General features: G+C 38.5%; 1 protein-coding gene across 1 annotated transcript in view; it reads left to right on the top strand.

Annotated features, from left to right (window-relative positions):
* The first annotated feature begins 6,308 nt into the window (after positions 1-6,308).
* The window catches only part of LOC102685057 (uncharacterized), a 42,417-nt gene continuing 29,303 nt past the window's right edge, over positions 6,309-19,422 (top strand). Inside the window, exons 1-19 of the mRNA XM_015355551.2 lie at positions 6,309-6,381; positions 6,495-6,516; positions 7,262-7,522; positions 7,658-7,918; positions 8,299-8,568; positions 9,105-9,365; positions 9,985-10,245; positions 10,650-10,910; positions 11,971-12,231; positions 12,492-12,752; positions 13,519-13,779; positions 14,026-14,283; positions 14,447-14,707; positions 15,330-15,590; positions 15,742-16,002; positions 16,915-17,175; positions 18,087-18,347; positions 18,467-18,727; positions 18,999-19,259. Of these exons, the coding sequence (XP_015211037.2) occupies positions 6,328-6,381; positions 6,495-6,516; positions 7,262-7,522; positions 7,658-7,918; positions 8,299-8,568; positions 9,105-9,365; positions 9,985-10,245; positions 10,650-10,910; positions 11,971-12,231; positions 12,492-12,752; positions 13,519-13,779; positions 14,026-14,283; positions 14,447-14,707; positions 15,330-15,590; positions 15,742-16,002; positions 16,915-17,175; positions 18,087-18,347; positions 18,467-18,727; positions 18,999-19,259 (4,519 nt within the window). The 5' untranslated portion in view covers positions 6,309-6,327. The remainder of the gene's footprint in view (positions 6,382-6,494; positions 6,517-7,261; positions 7,523-7,657; positions 7,919-8,298; positions 8,569-9,104; positions 9,366-9,984; positions 10,246-10,649; positions 10,911-11,970; positions 12,232-12,491; positions 12,753-13,518; positions 13,780-14,025; positions 14,284-14,446; positions 14,708-15,329; positions 15,591-15,741; positions 16,003-16,914; positions 17,176-18,086; positions 18,348-18,466; positions 18,728-18,998; positions 19,260-19,422) is intronic.

Here is a 19,422-nt window from a genome sequence, read left to right as displayed (position 1 = left end):
CTTTTGCAAGGCACTCTATATTTCTTCCATCCTGCTGTTCATAAAACACAAAAGGTATGTGTTTTACATTAACTGAGCATTAACACCATCTTAAGGGGTGGCACAGTGGCATAGTGGTTAACATTGCTGTCTCCTGCAATGCTAAGGCCCTGCATTCAATTCCAGACCTTGAGTGCTATCTGTGATGATTTCTTACATTCTCCATAGTCCAAAGGCATACTGGTAGGTCTGTTGGCTTCTGGGAAATTTGGATCTGGTGTGAATGTCTGTGTGTGCCCTACAATGGATTGGCATCCCATCTACAATGTACCCTGCCTTGTGCCCATTGCTTGCCGAGATTGCTCCCCTGCAACCCTGGGAAATTGGATGAAGCAGTTAGAAAATGGAAGGACAGATTCTCATCTTAAAAGGGAAACGGATGATATATTTCGGGTTTAGAAAGAATTAGCATTGATCAGTGCATTTCAAACGACAATATAAGTAAAATGTAGTTCAGGACATCGACTTCGAGAGCCAAGAATGTACTCCTTTTTCATCAACAGAGGATACCCCAGCAGTGTGATTGACAGGGCCCTTGCCCGAGCCAAAAACACCCCCGGAACATCAACACGATCAGGAACTCCCGCCGTAACAACTGCATTTCTTTGGTGCTTCCTTACCACCCTAACACACTTCCTATCCCCAGGACCATTAACCACAACTTTTCCATCCTACAGGATGATCCCTCCATTGGGGCCCTCTTTTCTGATCACCCTATCATCTCATATCACCGACCACCTAATCTGCGTAACCTCCTTGTTCGCAGCTCCCTTGACCGCCCTCAACAACCATCCACACCAGGCACTTTCCCTTGCAAAAGAGCTCGCTGTATCACCTGCAAGTACACATCCACCACCACACTCATTCAAGGCCCCTCAGGACAATTCCGGATCACCCAGACAACATCTTGTACCGTCAGCAACCTTATTTACTGTATCTCTTGCAGTAAATGCCCAGCCATCTACATTGCAGAAACAGGAAGGAGACTCGGAGACCGCTTCAGAGAACACGTCAGGACTGTGAAGATTAAAGATCTCTCCAAGCCCATTGTTTCTCATTTCACCTCTGACTGTCACGACCACTCTAATCTCTCCGTCTCAAAGACGGTTTTCCGAACTCATGCATCAGAAAGTTATCAGAAAATTATTCTGCAGCTAGGATCACACATTCTCCCTTCTCTTAACGACAGACTACTGTTCTTTTAAATTTTCTCCATTCATTGGAAGTTTCATTTCACACCTCTCTGCACCCATTCAGACTTCACACCTCTTGATTGGCCTCTTTTTCTGTCCCCTGCTCCCGCCACTCACTCCTCCTCCCAACCTTTGTTCTCCTGCTACTTTGCCTACTGCCCTGTCTCTCTCACACCTGAAGAAGGTTCCACGGCCAAAACGTTGTGTTCTCTTTCTTCTTTTTTTTCAGCATGGAATAAACCTATTACTTGTCCCTAAGTAAAATGTAGACAGTAACAAATAAAACCTGATAAAACCTACCAACCAGGTATGCGCATTGGCTTATTACCGTCATTGTCTGTGATTCAGAACAAGGCAATCAAACCTCCAGTGATTTGAACTGCCCCTATTACATTATAAACTAGCAAGCTTGTGAATACATCTCTTTTATAATAATTGCTTACAATTATCTAGCTCTTTTCTGGACACTCCACTCAAAGCGCTTTACAGGTAATGGGGACTCCCCTCCACCACCACTGTCCAGCCCCACCTGGATGATGCGACACCAGCCATAGTGCGCCAGAATGCTCACAACACATCAGCTATTAGTGGGGAGGAGAACAGAGTAGTGAAGCTAATTCATACATGGGGATTATTGGGAGGCTATGATTAGTAAGTGCCAATGCACTTTGGCAGGACGCTGAAGTTACACCCCTACTCTTTTCGAGAAACACCGTGAGATTTTTATGACCACAGAGAGTCAGGGCCCTGGTCTCATCCAAAAGACGGTGTCTTTTTACAGTTTAGTGTCCCCATCACTATACTGGGGCATTAGGACCCTTAGAGACTGTAGGGTGAGCACCCCCTACTGGTCCCAGTAACTCCTTTTCCAGCAGCAACCTTAGTTTTTCGCAGGAGGTCTCCCATCCAGGTACTGACCAGGCTCATACTTGCTTAGCTTCAGTGGGTTGCCAGTTGTGAGGGTGATATGGCTGCTGGCTATTTGAATCTAATACAAATATTGGATTTTAATCCAATAGTAATATTGCACTCGACTTCAAGACAGTTTTGACAACAAATACTACTTGTTAACTCTGCATTCAGATCATGTTGGAATATTTCTGCGGTGAAATGTCTCCTGCACATCCTGTACCTACTTTGCTCGCACATTGCATTACATCAGTCATTACAGTGACTAGTGAGCAGGAAGGGCAGCTTCACATCTCAATTCTCACAAACTCTTGCTCTCGAACGTGGCGATACCAGTGGTTTGTGACAACAAAGGCAAACATACAGTACATTCAGGAGGTTAACAATTTGTGCTTAATGCAAAATTTGTCATTTATTTCTATGCCATGTATTAATACATTTTATTACAGAGATTTAACATCCAGTCTGATAAACTGGGATTGCAGTTCCCCTTTAAGCATTGGGGAATTTCAGGGAAATTGGGTTAGAATGAGTTATGACATTAGCAGCTACTAATTAGTTAAATATTACAACCTCATAAGTTTAGCCATCCAGGACTGTCATGTGTTGACATTACTGTTTGTAATGTAGAACAGAGTATGGCTGTCCTTAACGCATGTGGTCAACATAAACTGCATACATTATTATCTAACAGAAAATGAGAAGATATTTTGAAATAAGCAATGACCTAGCTGAACACAAAGGTCTCCACACAAAACCGGTTTCTCATTATTCTTTGAAATTGGTGTCATATCCACTTTGTATAACATTTTTACTGCATCCTTACAGGACCTTTCAAAGGCTAGCAACTTGAAACGTCTCCTTTCAAAGTACCCCAGGGAAAATTTCCCTTGGTAATCTTTCAAGCAGTAGTTTTGTTACAAATTTTCAATAACACTTAAATCAAGCCTTCTAAAACTACGTTATTTAGGGCAATGCTTTTAAAAAATATGGCCCTATTTTTTACAGACTATAGTAATACACTTACAGATAACCTATACATGGATCTATAATAGCTCCTCTCATTAATATAGTATGTTAAACAATTGTTTTTTCCAATGTATCCCAAACTGTTTTCAAGATATGAGGGGTCTTGCCTCATCTATTACTGAAGTGTAACAATGACTTGAGTGCACAACAGGTCTTATGTGTCCCCATTAGTAGATCAGGCAGAAAACTGTTTCACTAATTGAACTGATGGAGAACTACAGGAATGTCCTAGTACGTCAACGCCCTGTGGAATTTTACCAAAACACCAAAGCTAATGCCTCTACTCTTCTGAACAGTGCAATGGGGTGTGTAATGCCCATGTTGTCGGTACCTCAACAGAAACTGGGTATCTCCTACAGTACAGTGTTCACATTCCTCACATGGAGTCATTATTTGGAAATTCTGGTCCCAAATAGCTCTGGTTTTCCTTAGAGGTCTCCCATACCAGGTCTCCCATTTACTCATCAGTGCAAAAGTGATTGAGAAGGATGCTGATTGTGTGCATCATGTGATAATGTCAATATATTATTTTTTCTCTTTTGTTACATAAAGTTAAAACATTTTTCCTCACTATGTATCTTACAGCTTGAGTTTCCTGGCTAAATTCCTAGAACATATTCATTTTCATCTCTGCTTCCTTCTTTCTTATTTAAAAAGTAAGGAACTGGGGAATTGTCTTTTTTTTATACTGACATCTGATAAAGGCTCTTATTCAACATACCAGATAGGCTTTTTTGCAAAGTATTATGTTTTGGAAGATTAAGGTCAATTAAAAAAAAACGATAGGTTGGAACTGCATTAAAACAATAGATTGTCCATTTCTAACAAAATACTCTATACTAATGATACAAACTGTAAACAAATACATTCTTTTCAAACAGACATTATAATAAATTCATTTGCGCTATTGGTATGCCAAATATCCTTTTCATTCCATTGTAATGTCTCTCATTGCGCCACTTATAACATGATCTCTTTTATGGTGTTAGGAAGAGGAAGCAGTGAATCAGCAACCAGAAAAAAAAAAACTTTTTGTTCTCTTTCAAATTTTGACTCCAGGGCTTTAACTGTACACTGCTTCAGATTTTATTCATTTAAAATTAAACAAAAAGTCTAGTTGTCAACATAACCTCAACATTTCCTGGTATCCGTTTTTATTAAGTCATTATCATCTCATAATTATTTTATATGATTCTAATATATAGTATATAGTATATAGTATATAGTATATAGTATATAGTATATAATGATTGTTGAACAACTTCGCCATTTTTGGACAATTACATCAATTATTGTGTAAATACATTACTAAAAGAAAAATGATAGGGTTCATTGCAGGAAACTTTTACATCTAGGAAACACCCAAATACCATTGTCTAAACTCTTTTATTTCCACATAATTTTCCTATAATACCAAGCATATAGTTACCACTGAACTGTACGTTCTGTGCTCATTACCAGTCATGCCTACAACAATATTCTGGAAAGTGTTCCCGGAAATCTTTGTTTTTTTCTTCTTTTACTGATAAATGGGTAATCTTCTGTAAACTGATGCCAAAACTCCTGAAACAATGAAATGTATATAGGAAAACATTTTGTACATGATACTCTTGAGTTCATACAACAAAGTGATAGTAAATCCTGAAATTGTTTTTTCTATTTCAATATAATATTCCTGTCAAAACAAAACAATAAATATTTACAGCAATGGAAGATGGTCTCGAAAATAGAGTTAAAAATATTTTATATTATATTTTATATTATTATTAATTGTATTATTATGTGACCAGATTGTTTTAATCAATTTTCATCATCTACTGTATACATTTTTAAAAATATTTAAATAAGCAAATGTACAAATGGCTGTGATCATATATTCTTTCTTTTTCATGATCATGACATCTATTTTTCAATATAATTTTACAATGGGTGTTTGTATTCCCATAGCAAAGAATTCCTTAAGGTGATGAACGCAAGACATTATAGTGTTCTTCAATGTCTTGTTACCACTGCAACTAAAATATTGTCATCATGAGTATTCCCACTGAATCATTGGTGAATTTGATTGCTTCAGTTCTGGACTGAGTCCTGTGTTCTGGGGTTTGCAGTGATGTAAACTGTGGATTCTGCGAGTGAGTTCTGTTATTTTTTCTGTATTAAAAATGCACTGGTAACAATCTCACTTTGTGTGAGTTTAAGTGAACTTAATAAGGAAAACAAAAGAAATAATAACAGTGACCCTACCTATAGAAACACCTTTATATACATTAATGCACAAAGTATTCAATATAAGCATTGTCTGAAATGTCTGTTTCAGTGTATGAAACACTTTTAGCAAAAATGATACCACACTTCATAGGTCACAAACTAAAACATTCAACGTTTTCCTGAATTTGCCATCTAGAGTAGTAATTTATTTGAATGATTTTTATGTCCTGTGTCCTCAATTTAAAACAATTATTTAAATATAGGCAGTACAGTATTCTAACCACACTGATGCACAGATCCAGAGCTTATTCTGGTTTCCATGGTGTTAAACGAAAGAAGGGCACATAACCCAGGATGGGTCGCCAGTCCATCACAGGGCCTACCCCCTGCAATTTCCCACTACATTAATTATTTATGCACATAAATATAACATTTCATATAAATGGAGCTCTCTTGACTCACTACAGAGGTCTTGACATAACAAATGGCAACAACTGTAATATTTTTAAACGAAAATATGTTGATAAGTGTTCCCTCCAAATTGCGTTGAGTTAGAAAAGTTAGCAATTTGTTACAATTAACAATTCGTTGTGTGTAATACGTAACACGGGTTGCAAACTGACATCCTAATCCATAAATATTAATAACTGTCAAGCAAGAAATGAAAACAAAAGTAAATATTTGTTATAAAATTTAAATGTTCGCTGACTCTCGAATTGCCCAGGCTGATATAAATCCTGGGAGGTCCTACTGCATGAAAAGAAAAGATCTTCGTGGGCTCTGTTCTTCTTGTAACACCTGTAGGGTAACTGTCCTCATTTCCAGAGCAGTGATTGGTTCCGAAATGGCAGGAGTACCTGAATAACAACTTATTAAAAGAATCCAGTTCATCTTTTTGTCTTCGACTCTCTTGTATGCAACTTATTGAAATCCGAAGTCATTGTTAAAGATGGGATTGCTGGGTACATTAGGTTTCCCTTTATTTTTTTTGTCTCTGATTCAGGTAAATATAATTTCATATTTGTAGAGAAACAAAATAACATATATTAATTATTTAACGATTTTAAATGGTTTTAAAAATACTTACTTTTGACCTATACTTTTGTTTCATTTCAGATTTCATTTGGCCAGCAAAGTGGTAAGTGTGATATTTAATGGCATAAAAGGCTGTTTATGCTATTGAATGCATTACATTAATAAAATATATAATATTTATCTCAGATTTAAGGCGTATACGGTTAATCCGTACAAATACGATACATATACAGTACTAATAAACTCCTTAACAGATAAACACCAACCTTCCTCAAGCTGTATTTATGATAACTAGTGATTAATAGAAAAATAGAATCTTTATCGTAGTTAAATATCGTAGGTTCAAAGCTGCAGTTTATATTCGTAAATAAAATGTTTTTCGGGTCTTTATCAGTAATAAGAGAATTGTACGTTAAACAGCAATATATAAAGGGTGACACCTTGTGGTAAATTAATACAGCGACGAAATTAAGCCAAATGGAGGCATTTGAAAAACTTACTTTTCTTTATGCATACTGTGCATATTGCGTTAATTTACGAATTTATTAATTTTAGGAAGTTTAGACACTATGTCTATGAATATACTGTACAATATCTTCAACAAGACGCAATAAGATTTTTCAAAGCCGATCAAAGTTCAACACAAAATATTACTACTGCCATTAATACGAACACTACCAATAATGCTTGTCTGAGATAAAAAAATACAATTTCCAGGATTTTGAGTCGACTTTTTCAAATTTGTACTGTATTACATTGCAATATGCCCTCCTTAATAAAAGGATAATTACTAATTACTAATAATCTTATTATTGCGTAAATGTAGTTTGGGTTTCTTTCTCTTACAGATTTCAGGATTGTGGAGATAACATCTCCCTCCGCGTCCCAGCTGAATGTAAAATGGACATTATGCCGCGGTGCTACAAACTACCTTCTGGATATAAGGATAGACAATGTTTTCAATGTCGCACCGGTCGTTGTTATGTTACCTGCATCCACCACAACAAAGCTGGTTGAAGGTGTCAGACCCGGAACTTTATATAATGTGACAGTCAAAGCCTTCCAGTTTTACTACATAATCAACTCTACCTCAAAATTGGCCACAACAGGTAATGCTCCATCTCATATTTTTTTCGAAACTAATTTCATTCTTTGGCGTTATGAGTACCTTTTGTCCATTAATTAAATAAACATTTCCTCACGAGATTAATCTGTGATTTCTTGACAATTGATCTTTTTTTTAGTCCCTGCCACATCTCAAATAATCTCTTCGGAATCGGTCTCCAGTTCCACAATCAGAGCGCAGTGGTCCAACGCCACCGGGGCAAGTCAATACTTCTTGATTGCTGAAGCTACATCATCCGTGCAAAAAGTTAACATGTCATTTACTACCCTAAACGGAGAGATAAGCAATTTACAGCCGTCAACAACTTATAATTTATATATTTATTCTGCAAATTCGGCTGGCTTGGGAGCTCCCGGCAAAGTACGAACGGTCACAACACGTAAGTGTATTTTTTACTTAAGGACTTTTGTATAAAAAAATTACTTTCACCAAGCTGATATGGCTTATATATCACTTTCTGCCTGTTCGAACCCCCATCAGTTTTTCATCCAAAATGATCACAGAGCGCTTTACACATAGGAGAGGACCCATCTCATTCTTAACGACTAAACAAAACCATGTCCAAATTATATAATAGGAAGCACTTTCCACTTGACATAAAGCATTTTTAAGAGATTTTATGGAGTTTGGGGGGTCATGTTATAATCACGGCATTTTTTACATTTTTAGTTAGAAATAAATAATCTATTTAGTGAAGTTTGAAAGCTTGATTCAGCTTTAAGGTTCCTCTAAATCAGATTTTAATCTTTCCTCCCACAGTGGTGCAGCCTCCAGTGGGAGTGACAGTTCAACAGGCTGGCCCAAACAGCGCCCTCTTGAGTTGGCAGCCAGTAGACAAAGTTCTGGAGTATGGAGTCTCCATTTATGAGAATGAAACCATTAAAAGCAACCCTGTTGTGAAGAAAACGTCTTCCACTTCCTTGCAAATCAACAATCTCTTGCCTTGCACCAAGTACCTATTTGGAATAGGTTCTTCCAACAACTTTTTAGTGTTTGGAGAGCAAACCTTTGTCCGGTATATGACTGGAAGTAAGTAAATAATATGCAGTAACTGACGTAAATTGAATCACTAATTATATGATCATTCGGATTTTTAAGGACACCGAATTTGTATTTTTATCTCTAGGATATGGTTTACTACCATGTTACATTGCATGGCTCAAACATCAATGTAAGATGATGCATTTATAATAAAACTAAAATAAAATTTTCATGAAATTGTGATTAGCAGTTTAGATTCGAGCATTCCACTTTGAGAACCGAATCTCGAAACGTGTATACACCGCAGGTGTATAAAAGCTGTATTGGTAACAGTTTCATTATGAACTTTTGAGAGTCGGTCTTCTATAATTCAATTTGAAAAGCTACTAAAAAGCTACACCCATCACCCAGGTGGGTGCTGCACATTGGTGGTGGTGGAGGGGAGTCCCCATTACCTGTAAAGTGCTTTGAGTGGAGTGTCCAGAAAAGCGCTATATAAGTGTAAGCAATTATTATTAATTATTATTATAATTATTTATGTTCAATCCAGATTAGAAGTTTTTCTTCACATTCATTTTTTTCAGGTTTAAATCCAGTGGCAGCCATTACGACAAACTACAGCTGTGCCAGTGGTCTGGTGACTATTAACTGGGGGAACACTTTTGGTGCATCATCCTACAGGGCTGTTGCTACTCCTCGCAATGGCACCACACTTTCCTGCTCTGCCACATCAACCAGCTGCCAGATTACTGGGGTACAGTGTGGGCAGAGATACACAGTGAGTGTCACTGCTATCTCTGGCAGCTGTGAGAGTTCCTCTAATGCAACCGCCATCTTTGAGACAGGTACTGATGATGTTCACTAAATCAAAATAACTTTTTAACATACCTGAGCAATCACAGATTATTCTACATACAATGCAGTTATAGTGTATGTGCTTTGCTTGTTTCGTGAATGCCTTTGTATTGTGTTGAAGTAATTTCCTTGATGGCAGCACTGATGCCATGTGAACACTACTCAAGTGCTTCAAGAGTACTTCACTGGCTTGAGACTGCTCTAGTAGATTATAAGTGAATGTTGACTTTACTAGTTGTAATAGAATCATTCTGTCATCCCAGTTCACTTGGTACATCCTATCCAAGAACTAACCATATCTAAGAGAAACAAGAGTAAGCCCCTTATTTGACAGTAGCATCTCCTATTGTAGGTGTTTTCCAGCTGAAACAGCTCCACAGCTGTGACACAGAAACACATTGGACTGGCACTCATTTTCTATAAAACCCTAATGACAATGATGACACGTTGCATTTATTCATGTCATGATTCATATTTTCTGTATGTTCCCTGCCCTCAAGTTAGCCCCCTTGAATAAAGCCACATGTTTAAGACTGAGAACCAGTTTTAAGACATCCTTGTCAACAAAACCAAAGACCGATGAGTTTCCCTTTTGATTTGTTTTTTCAGTTCCATGTGCACCTACCAATTTGGGGATTTTCCGGGACTGCTACAGCAATGTCATCATTTTCTCCTGGGACCCAACAGCCAACACCATGTACTATGTTGCCAAGGCCATGGACTCCAATGGAGAGGTCACAGAGTGCAGGACCACAGACACATCGTGCTTTTTCACCAACACTGGTTGTGGCCTGGGATACCAGTTCACTGTGTACTCTGTAAATGGGGAATGCAGCAGCAGGATCAGTGCCCCAGCCCGAACTCGAACTGGTAATTGATCGTGAGACTGGCGGGACTGAGAGAGGAAGATGCCAATAATGTTTAATGAGAGAGAACTGTTTGCATGTATCAAATACTGTTATCATTCCATGCCACCTTCCAAATGTTCTTCCTCTAATGGGAAGAAAAATTATTCTAGCACAGCACTGTAGAGCTAATTCAAATCAATCAATGAAAAATGCAGTTTGCTTTTTAAGGGAATTACAAGAAAACCATTTTCTGGATTGAAAACAGTATAAAAAAGGTTTGGTTGCCTATTCGTACATCTTTTCTTACAATGAAAAGTCTATTTTACATGTGCTATATGGTGGCTGCTATTTTTGAAGAGAAACCTAATTTGTAGAAAAAGTGATTTTTCTCAGGGAGACTCAGTCATGTGTTTGTGTGCATTTCAGCACCTTGTGACCCAAAGAATGTGAAAACCATAGGAGAATGCCTGTCTGATATACTGATTGTAAGCTGGGAGCCTGCTGCAGGTGCCCTGTCCTACACAGTTGAGGCCAAGGGTAACACAGGAGTCCGCTACAACTGCAGCTCCTTCACAACCAGCTGTGCTCTGTCTGGTGTGCGGTGTGGCGAGAGTCTCAGTGTTTGGATCACAGCCTCAAATGATGACTGCATCAGTGACAGCGCTCTTGGAGAAGTGGCAGAAACAGGTAAACGTGTATCTCTGGATCTGTTATAACAGCAGGCAGGCCCCTCACTACAGTAGCAATATTTCTGAATTGAAGCTACACCAAACTGGCACTTTGCTGTGAATTGGGACAACAGTATCAGAAAGACCAATACTAGAATCCAAGTGCAGAGCCGAAAGGCATTTAAAACACCGCTGATATAGATGTCCAGCTTCTTTCCTCATACAATGGACGGTTAAAGGTTGAGCTATCCAGTATGTGTTTGGGAGGTGGAGAAAAACCAGAGCATCCACATCCACTTACCCACAAACAAAGGGAGAAAATGCACATTCCAGCCGCAATTGAATTCAGAATCTTCGAGCTGAAATGGCAGTGCTAACCACCAGACCTCTATGCTGAAGCAAGAGTAGTGTCCATTGAAGCCAGATTTTTTTCACTGAATTTATTGCATAGTGCTCTTTAATATATTCGTGGAAAAAATCAGCTGCACTTCGTTTTTTTCAGTTTGCAAGGGTGTCTCATGAAATGTTTTATACAGGCTGCAATGGCACCCTGTTCTAGTCTAGCCTGAAGTAGGAATATAAATCAATTCTGTTTCAAAGCCAAAAGGTCTCTTTTTCCATTTGATGCTTCTAAAATATGAGTACCTGTTTTCTGATCTGTAAAAATCTTGCATTTCTTAAAGGCAGCTGTCATCTACAAATGTATATTTACTTGCTCTTTGTGTCTTGGGCACCAAGATGTCTAAAAGAATTGAAGTATTGAATCCATATTAAAAATACAGATTCAAAGCAATAACATTTGGACAAAAATACCAGTTTTGGTTTGGAATACTTTACTTTCCCTTGTATGGTAGCAAAAAAATGAAGTGGATATCGGTTTTGCCATTTTCTTCTAAATGTTGTCAAAACAGTTTGTCGATCCTGGAGTGATTAGTGAATTTGTACCCTTTGTGGATTAACAAAGAACACTTGTATGAATGAGTTGTCTTTTTATCAGTAGCTAATGGGGTTAAAAAAACAAATTTTTTCCAACAATCAGAGTGCGATCATTTAAAACAGCGGAATGTTTTCTTTTCCAGTGCCCTGTACACCTAGAAATGTCACTGTAGATTCTGACTGCAGTTCCAACTCTTTCTCTGTGAGCTGGGACTACAGCAGAGGAGCTCTGTTCTACATAACCACTGCAGAGGATTCTGAAGGCAACCAGTATAACTGCAAAGATACTAGCACACAGTGCCAAATCAAGAATCTGAGGTGCGGCCACTCCTACTCTGTCTTTGTCATAGCAACCAACTTCATGTGCAATAGCTCTGAGAGTTCCCGTATAACAGTTGAAACAGGTAATTTCCTTATACCAGTAAATCTTCTGTTTAGGCATATCATTTTAAACCACCATGTTTTAAAAATCCTCTTTTCTCTGCTATAATCTGCTGCCAATTTCACTAAAATCAGTATATGAGAGTAAGTATATGATATAGACTGTACCTTCTTAGTTATCTGCCCCTGATGTCCCCCGTCCCTGGCAAGCAATATATCTGGTTCAGAGGCTGGAACTGTATTATTTTTTTCTTGAGCTTGTTTTTGTTGTTTTATTTTCTAGCACCATGTTCTCCTGAATCTGTCGATGTATTCCTTGACTGTGCTGCAAATCATGCTTTGATAATATGGCAAAATATTCAGGGACGCAATACCTATACAGCTATGATTGAAGACAAAAGTGGGAGTACCCTTAACTGCAGCACACTCAGCAACAACTGTTACATTTCTGGACTGAAATGTGGGCAAGTGTATTCAGTCTTTGTAATCCAGCATAATGGGAAGTGTGCAAGTCCACCATCAAGAGCCATTAAGATGAATTCAGGTGTGTATGCATGTGTAGTGCAACACTGCCAGGGATACTACATTCATATAGCGAGCCTCTTAGACTGGTCCCAGGCATCGAACACAAAGAGAGCAATCCAGCCCAAGAACTATACTTTTTTAATGATGTGCAGTGCAGGTAAATAAGAAGACAAAACAAACTGGTAGAGCTCAAGAAAAGCTAAGTTATCTTCCACGGCAGTTGTCTTTATCAATAACCGGACACCTAAAATGCTTATTGGTATAAATAAATACCTCTGAAAAAAAATCACAGCTCAATATGCGTGAAATAGTCGGTCAGTCACTTCCCGAATATGTTCAGTGAGAGTGAACATATTACTCAAAGCCACCACTAGGATTTCGTTCTATCATAAAACCTTTGACTTTAGATCATACATCTTAGTTTGTGTGAAAAGAAACCATGCCATTTTAGTAATTTTAATTCTCAAATATAGGTTTAAGCAACCTGTCAGTTAAAAATCAACATAGAGTTGTGTTAAAAAGAAGGAAAAACTTTAAGAGAAAAATTATAGAGTAATGTAAATAAAAAATGCAAGACATAATTCAAAATGTTTAATTGCTACAACCTAAGGATACAAAGGCAAAAAACATTATACATGTAATGTTAACCCTGTCTTATAGCAGTTACAAATGTTTATCAATGGTTCTTCTTTCTTTAAGAAAATATTAATTTATGGCTTGATGGCCATATCAATAATCAGCAGTCAAATAAAATGTTTTTTTATGTTCTTTCCTCTTTCTCTTAGTTCCTTGTGGTCCTGAAAATGTTAAAACGTATGTGAACTGTGGAATGGGAACCATGATGGTGGATTGGGATATTGAAATTGGGGCTGAGAGCTACCAAACCATAGTGGCTGCTGGAAATGGGGAGAGTAAATATTGCAGCTCCACTGAAACTAACTGTGAAGTCAGGGATCTGGAGTGTGGGCAGTCCTATACTGTTGTGGTGATGTCATTGAATGGCACATGCCAAAGTTTGCCAAGCAGAGATGTAATTGTTCAAGGAGGTAGGCACATCATCTGCCTTGATCTGATATAATATTTTTTTAGATCTGTATCACAACAACAATTACCTACTCTTCAATATTGTGCTGTTAAGTGCTATTTAAAATATGAGTCAATTTTCCATTCAGCTAGCATGGTCTTGATGTATGGCCAAAATAATGTGTGTCCTTAAATTCCATGTTTTCAGTTTGAGAAATTTTAATCACAGGAACAATAACTACACCTAACAGGATTTTTTGTGCTCTTAGCACCGTGTGTCCCTCAGAATGTTACGGCAGAGCTTAGCTGTTCTGGGAACAAGGCAGTGATAAGCTGGGAGGAAGGAAAAGGCGCCAAATACTACACAGCCTCAGCAGTGGGAGAAACCGGACACAAAGCCAAATGTACCTCTAATAACACTGCTTGCAGCATCCCAAACCTACTCTGTAGTGAGAACTACACTGTGGCAGTGACTGCATCAGACAATTGTACAAGCCTTCCAAGCTCAATATTCAACTTCCAGACTGGTACGGAGCTCTATCTGTAATATTGGTTTGTGGTTCCGATTTGTAGGTTAAATGTTTTGTGTGAAGGGCTGATGCAAACAGATGAAGCGCCCAAAAGTCTCAGAAGTTTCAAAATCCTCTTCAAAGGATAAATGAATTACGTTTAATATGCCTCTACTTACAGCTCCTTGCCCTCCAGTAAATGTTGAAGGCTGGATAGACTGTACAAACAACACAGCCTTCATTTCCTGGGATCCCAGCAAGAATGCAAAAGCCTACAGGGTCAGAGCTGTTGGAACTAGCGGACACACTTCATCATGTAACAGCACCAAACCTAACTGCCAGTTAAGGGACCTTCACTGTGGTCAGGAGTATACATTCACTGTTATAGCAACAGATGGACATTGTGACAGTAATGAGAGTCTACCATACAAACAAGAAACAGGTAATGAGTAATAATTTCAGTGAATTTTAGATGCTTTTTGCTCTTAATACACAACACTTATATTATTTAGTCCTGGCACTCCTTTCGGGAGTATAGGGAGTATCATGTCTTCTGTCACCACTTTGATGTCCCAGACGTGGTGAGTTCACTATCTTACTATAACTGAGATTCCCCAAACTCCAATTGGCAGAGCACTGCCAGTAAAAGATTGGGGTTAGTTAATCAGAGTTCTCTCGGCTCCTTAACGAAACAGTGACTCCTGCTACCTTCTGGGTGCCGGCAGGATTGCAGCGAGGTAAATGAGAGACACTGTTCCTCCATTTACTGTTTGTTCTCCTGTAAAGCTTGCATGCCGTCAAGAAATGATTAACTCTAGTGGGCGGTAAGGTCTGGGCAGCATGGTTTTTCCCCATGCATACCTGGAATTCCTGGGAAGTATAGAAAGTTTTGCTGAGGGTCAAGATGTTTTAATTTAATTATTGTTTTAACTTAAAAATACAAAAATGTACATTAAAAAAATAATCCCTATATACTTAAATTCAAGTTGATGAGAGTGGGAGGAATGGCTTTGTCTGAACTGTATGTGATCATCGGAGTGCTAATCATATGTTTATTGTTCCAGCTCCCTGTGCTCCAAAGAATGTTGAGAAAATCCTTTACTGTAATTCTAACATCCTGCTGCTCTACTGGGACCCTAGTCTAACAGCTCTAAATTACACTGCCGCAGTGCAGGGCCCCAGTGGGTCGGCACACTCTTGCAATACTAGCGATACCAGCTGCAATTTCAGACAGCTTCAGTGTGGACGCCAGTACACAGCCACAGTGAAAGCATATAACAAGAACTGCAGCAGCCCAAATAGCATCACTACCACTGTAAAAACAGGTTGGTTTAAATTAATTCAATAGAGAATAGCATAGGAATACATATTTAATGCCAAAGGCATGCCATGGCACTTAAAAAGTAGACCTTTGTCAAGTTATGTATCATTTGGCATGCTAAATGGGATTTTATTAATGTGATGTTTTTTTCTTAGTGCCATGCATTCCCCAGAATGTGAGAGGTGATTTAGACCACACCGGCAACTTCCTTGTGGCGTCGTGGGGTAACACTTCTGGAGCAACGGTCTACATAGCTGTGGTGACTGGGCCGGACAGCTATATGGAAACCTGCTCCACAGCAAACTTGACCTGCACATTTGGCAACCTGAAATGTGCTGAACAGTACGACATTACTGTGTCTGCTGGAAATGACCAGTGCAACAGCACCCAGAGCTACCCTGCATCTTTATTAACAGGTGCTAGAACTGTTGTGCAAGATTTGGGAATTCGTGCAAAGAAAGGAATGGGGCCAAGTACCAGTTTGCATTAGTCCATAGTTCGCTGGGTAGAACCTGGCTTTTTACCAGAAACAAAAATAAGAACAAATCCACATAAGAGGTCATAACCAGTGCTGCCAAGTCTACTTAAGTCATGGATTGGTATTGTTTTACTTGAAGAACATATTTATTTTATTTTTAAAGAGATGAGTGGGTGACAATAGGTGTGGTTTCAGTGATTAATGACTAAGAAATTTGATCAGAAAACACCCTACTCCTCCCTACCCTCCTGTCTTCACCTACAAAACATATAGTTTACACACTCCAGTGCCTCTTCAATGACTTGGGCTTGATTAAAAAGGCAGTAAAACCTGTATTTACACAGCACCAAAGAGCAAACAGCATTATGCCAACTTTAAACAGGTTCAATTAAGTTTAATGTAATTACATCATTTAACTCAATGCAGCAGTTTGACTTGATTTGAGTCTGATGTATTTTGTGGTCAAACTATAAGTTAGGCATGTGTTAGTTCTTTACTACTAAAAAAATGAAGCTAGTATCGATGCCAGTTTTTCAGCTATAAATATCTAATAATATCATTCAAATTATGAAACATAGTATATTTGGCATTTAGTACTGAAACAAATCAGAAAAACATTTATATGTATATATGTATATATATATGCATTTATATGTTAATATGTAGTTTATAGCCTATTTCTAAAACTAAGTATTGGCTGTTTTTAATTAATATTGTAAACTAAATTGAAATAACATTTCATTTTATTTTAATACCTTTTTACTGGTGTTAATTGTTTTACCTGTGTTTTTTCCTTCTTTCTGTTCTTGATGTTTGTTTTAAAGTTAGTATTTTTTTCTTGTTTTAACAGCCCCTTGTGAGCCACAGAATCTAAACCTTAACTTTGACTGTGCCTCCAATATTGCCATTGTGTCCTGGGAGACCAGCATAGGAGCAAAGACCTACACAGTTCTAGCGGAGGGACAGAACAGTCATCTAGCTTCCTGCCAGACCAGTGACACTTTCTGTCGGCTCAGCCTACTAGACTGTGGGCAGCTGTACAATGTGACAGTGCTGGCAGATAACGGCAAATCTAACAGCTCATCACAAACAAGTCTCGTTTTAGAAACAGGTGGGCTTGGGCTTTTTGGGAAAATATGATGTGTCTTCCTTACAACATACACTGCATTGTTCAGTTATGTCATGTAATGTGCTCACTATATTGTTACCGCTGAAAACACGCAGACTCCTGTGTTCTTTGAATTAATAGAATGGATTGACCATGTAATGTGTCGCCTGATTACTTGAATTCTGCAAATATAGAGAGCTAGGCTATTACTTATTGAAGTCTGTGACTTATCCAGCAGCCAATCGCTAATTGCAAACCTGATAATAACAGCTTATTTTCTATTAGAGGCTTCTTGCATTTATTAAATAGAAGGCCACCATCATGTACTAGGATGCTGAATTTGCGTTATTCGTATGAGCAATTAAGTGACAGTGGTTAGCATTATTGGCAGCTCTTGGGTCCTGGGTGTTTGTGTGGGTTTCCTCCGGGTGCTGTCTGCGTTCCTCCCACAGTCAGACAGGTAGGTTAATAGGCTTCTTGAAGAATTGGCTCTAGGTGTGTGTGTGTGCATGTTTGTGTCTACCTTGCTATGGAAAGGTATCCCATCTAGGGTGTACCCTGCCTTGAGCCTATTGCTTGCCAGGAAAGGCTCTGGCTCCCCTGCGACCCTGTATTGGAAGAAGAGGATAGAAATTGGATGAATGGATTCAGACAATTTTCAGACAGTTTTATTTTTATATAATGCAGTCTTTCAGTGTTTTTATTGAGGCATAGTAGTATTACAGTAAGTAGAACTGGATTAGATTTTATTTGTGTTAATTAATTAACTGTGTCATTCTTTTTGCCCTTCTTGCATCGTTCTTTGGCATTTATTACCAAGGTGTCATTTCAGCGCATGCAAATTGTTGACTGCTTTATCACAATATAGACTACCAGCTTAAAGGAATCTGCTTTTTCTTTGTTTCTCTTTTAAGCTTCCTGTGCTCCACACAATGTACAAGCTTCTCTGGTGTGTGCAAACAATACTGCCGTTGTATCATGGGATTCTAGTGCTGGCGCAGAGTCCTACACTGTGACTGCTCAGGGGTGGAATGGACACACCACATCTTGCAGTTCTAACAGCACAAACTGTTACATCTCTCACCTACAGTGTGGAGTGATGTATGATATCACAGTGATACCCCTAAGGGACAACTGTGCAGGATTCCAAAGCAGCACTTTCAGGTTCAATGCAGGTACAGCTCAGAACTTGAACTCTTACAAGCATAAATTAAAGTACTTACAGGCTTTAAAGATCTGTCTTTGTTTAGAGCTTTACCCTGGCAATTCTCAAAATTATGACCTTGTTTTGCAGGTCCTTGCCCCCCTTCGAATGTTGACGGCAGACTTGATTGTTACACCAATATCGGTTCTGTGTCCTGGGCCTTTGATCCACAAGTAGAGATGTATTTTGCCACTGCCACTGGCCAGGATGGACATACTCATACGTGCAATTCCAGTAGAGCCAATTGTTCTTTCACAGACCTCCACTGTGGAGAATCATATACAATCACTGCTGTTGCACGAGAGAGAAACTGCAGCAGTGCACCAAGCTCTGGCTTTAAGATTAAAACAGGTAACCCAAGTTCTGTTTTTGCAGTGCAGGGGTTGTGACCTAGAATCATATGCTAAGAATTGTGTAAATAAAGAAGTATTTTCTTTTTCACAAAACATGTGAAGTTTATCACACAGGAAACTCAATTATATTTAAATGTTTCTAACCTATAGAGTCAAGGACTGATACAATATTGAGTAATGGAATTTTGTTAACTTATTTGTTCTCAGTAGCACTATAAGAGTTGAGTCAAGTGCAGTTTATCTTATTTCTTTACTCATTGTTTCTTCAGCACCATGTCCTCCAAGGAATCTGGATGGACAGGTCTTCTGTGCCCAAAATATTATGTCATTCATGTGGGATGGAATTACTGGAGCAAAGTCCTACTTTTTGTCTTCTAAAAGTCTGGATGGCACCATTACCACCTACATGACAATGGACACCTCTTACTATCTCTCTGGACTGCAGTGTGGGCAGCATTATTCCTTTAGAGTCACATCACTGGATGGAACATGCAACAGCAGCCTGAGCAACTCTCTGGAATTGAACACAGGTAGCTGCTGAATTTAAGATATACTAACGCTGATAACAGATCTACACCTTTTCAATTGAAAGTAATTTGTTTACTGTCAGTTCATTGAAATGTTCATGAAGAAGAGTAAATGAAATGTGTATGAAGTAAATAAAGGTGTATGAATGATATCAAATCTGTCAAT

The sequence above is a fragment of the Lepisosteus oculatus genome, chromosome 9 (assembly GCF_040954835.1).
Source record: "Lepisosteus oculatus isolate fLepOcu1 chromosome 9, fLepOcu1.hap2, whole genome shotgun sequence".
Classification (NCBI taxonomy): domain Eukaryota; kingdom Metazoa; phylum Chordata; class Actinopteri; order Semionotiformes; family Lepisosteidae; genus Lepisosteus; species Lepisosteus oculatus.
This window is presented reverse-complemented; position numbering and strand designations above follow the sequence as displayed.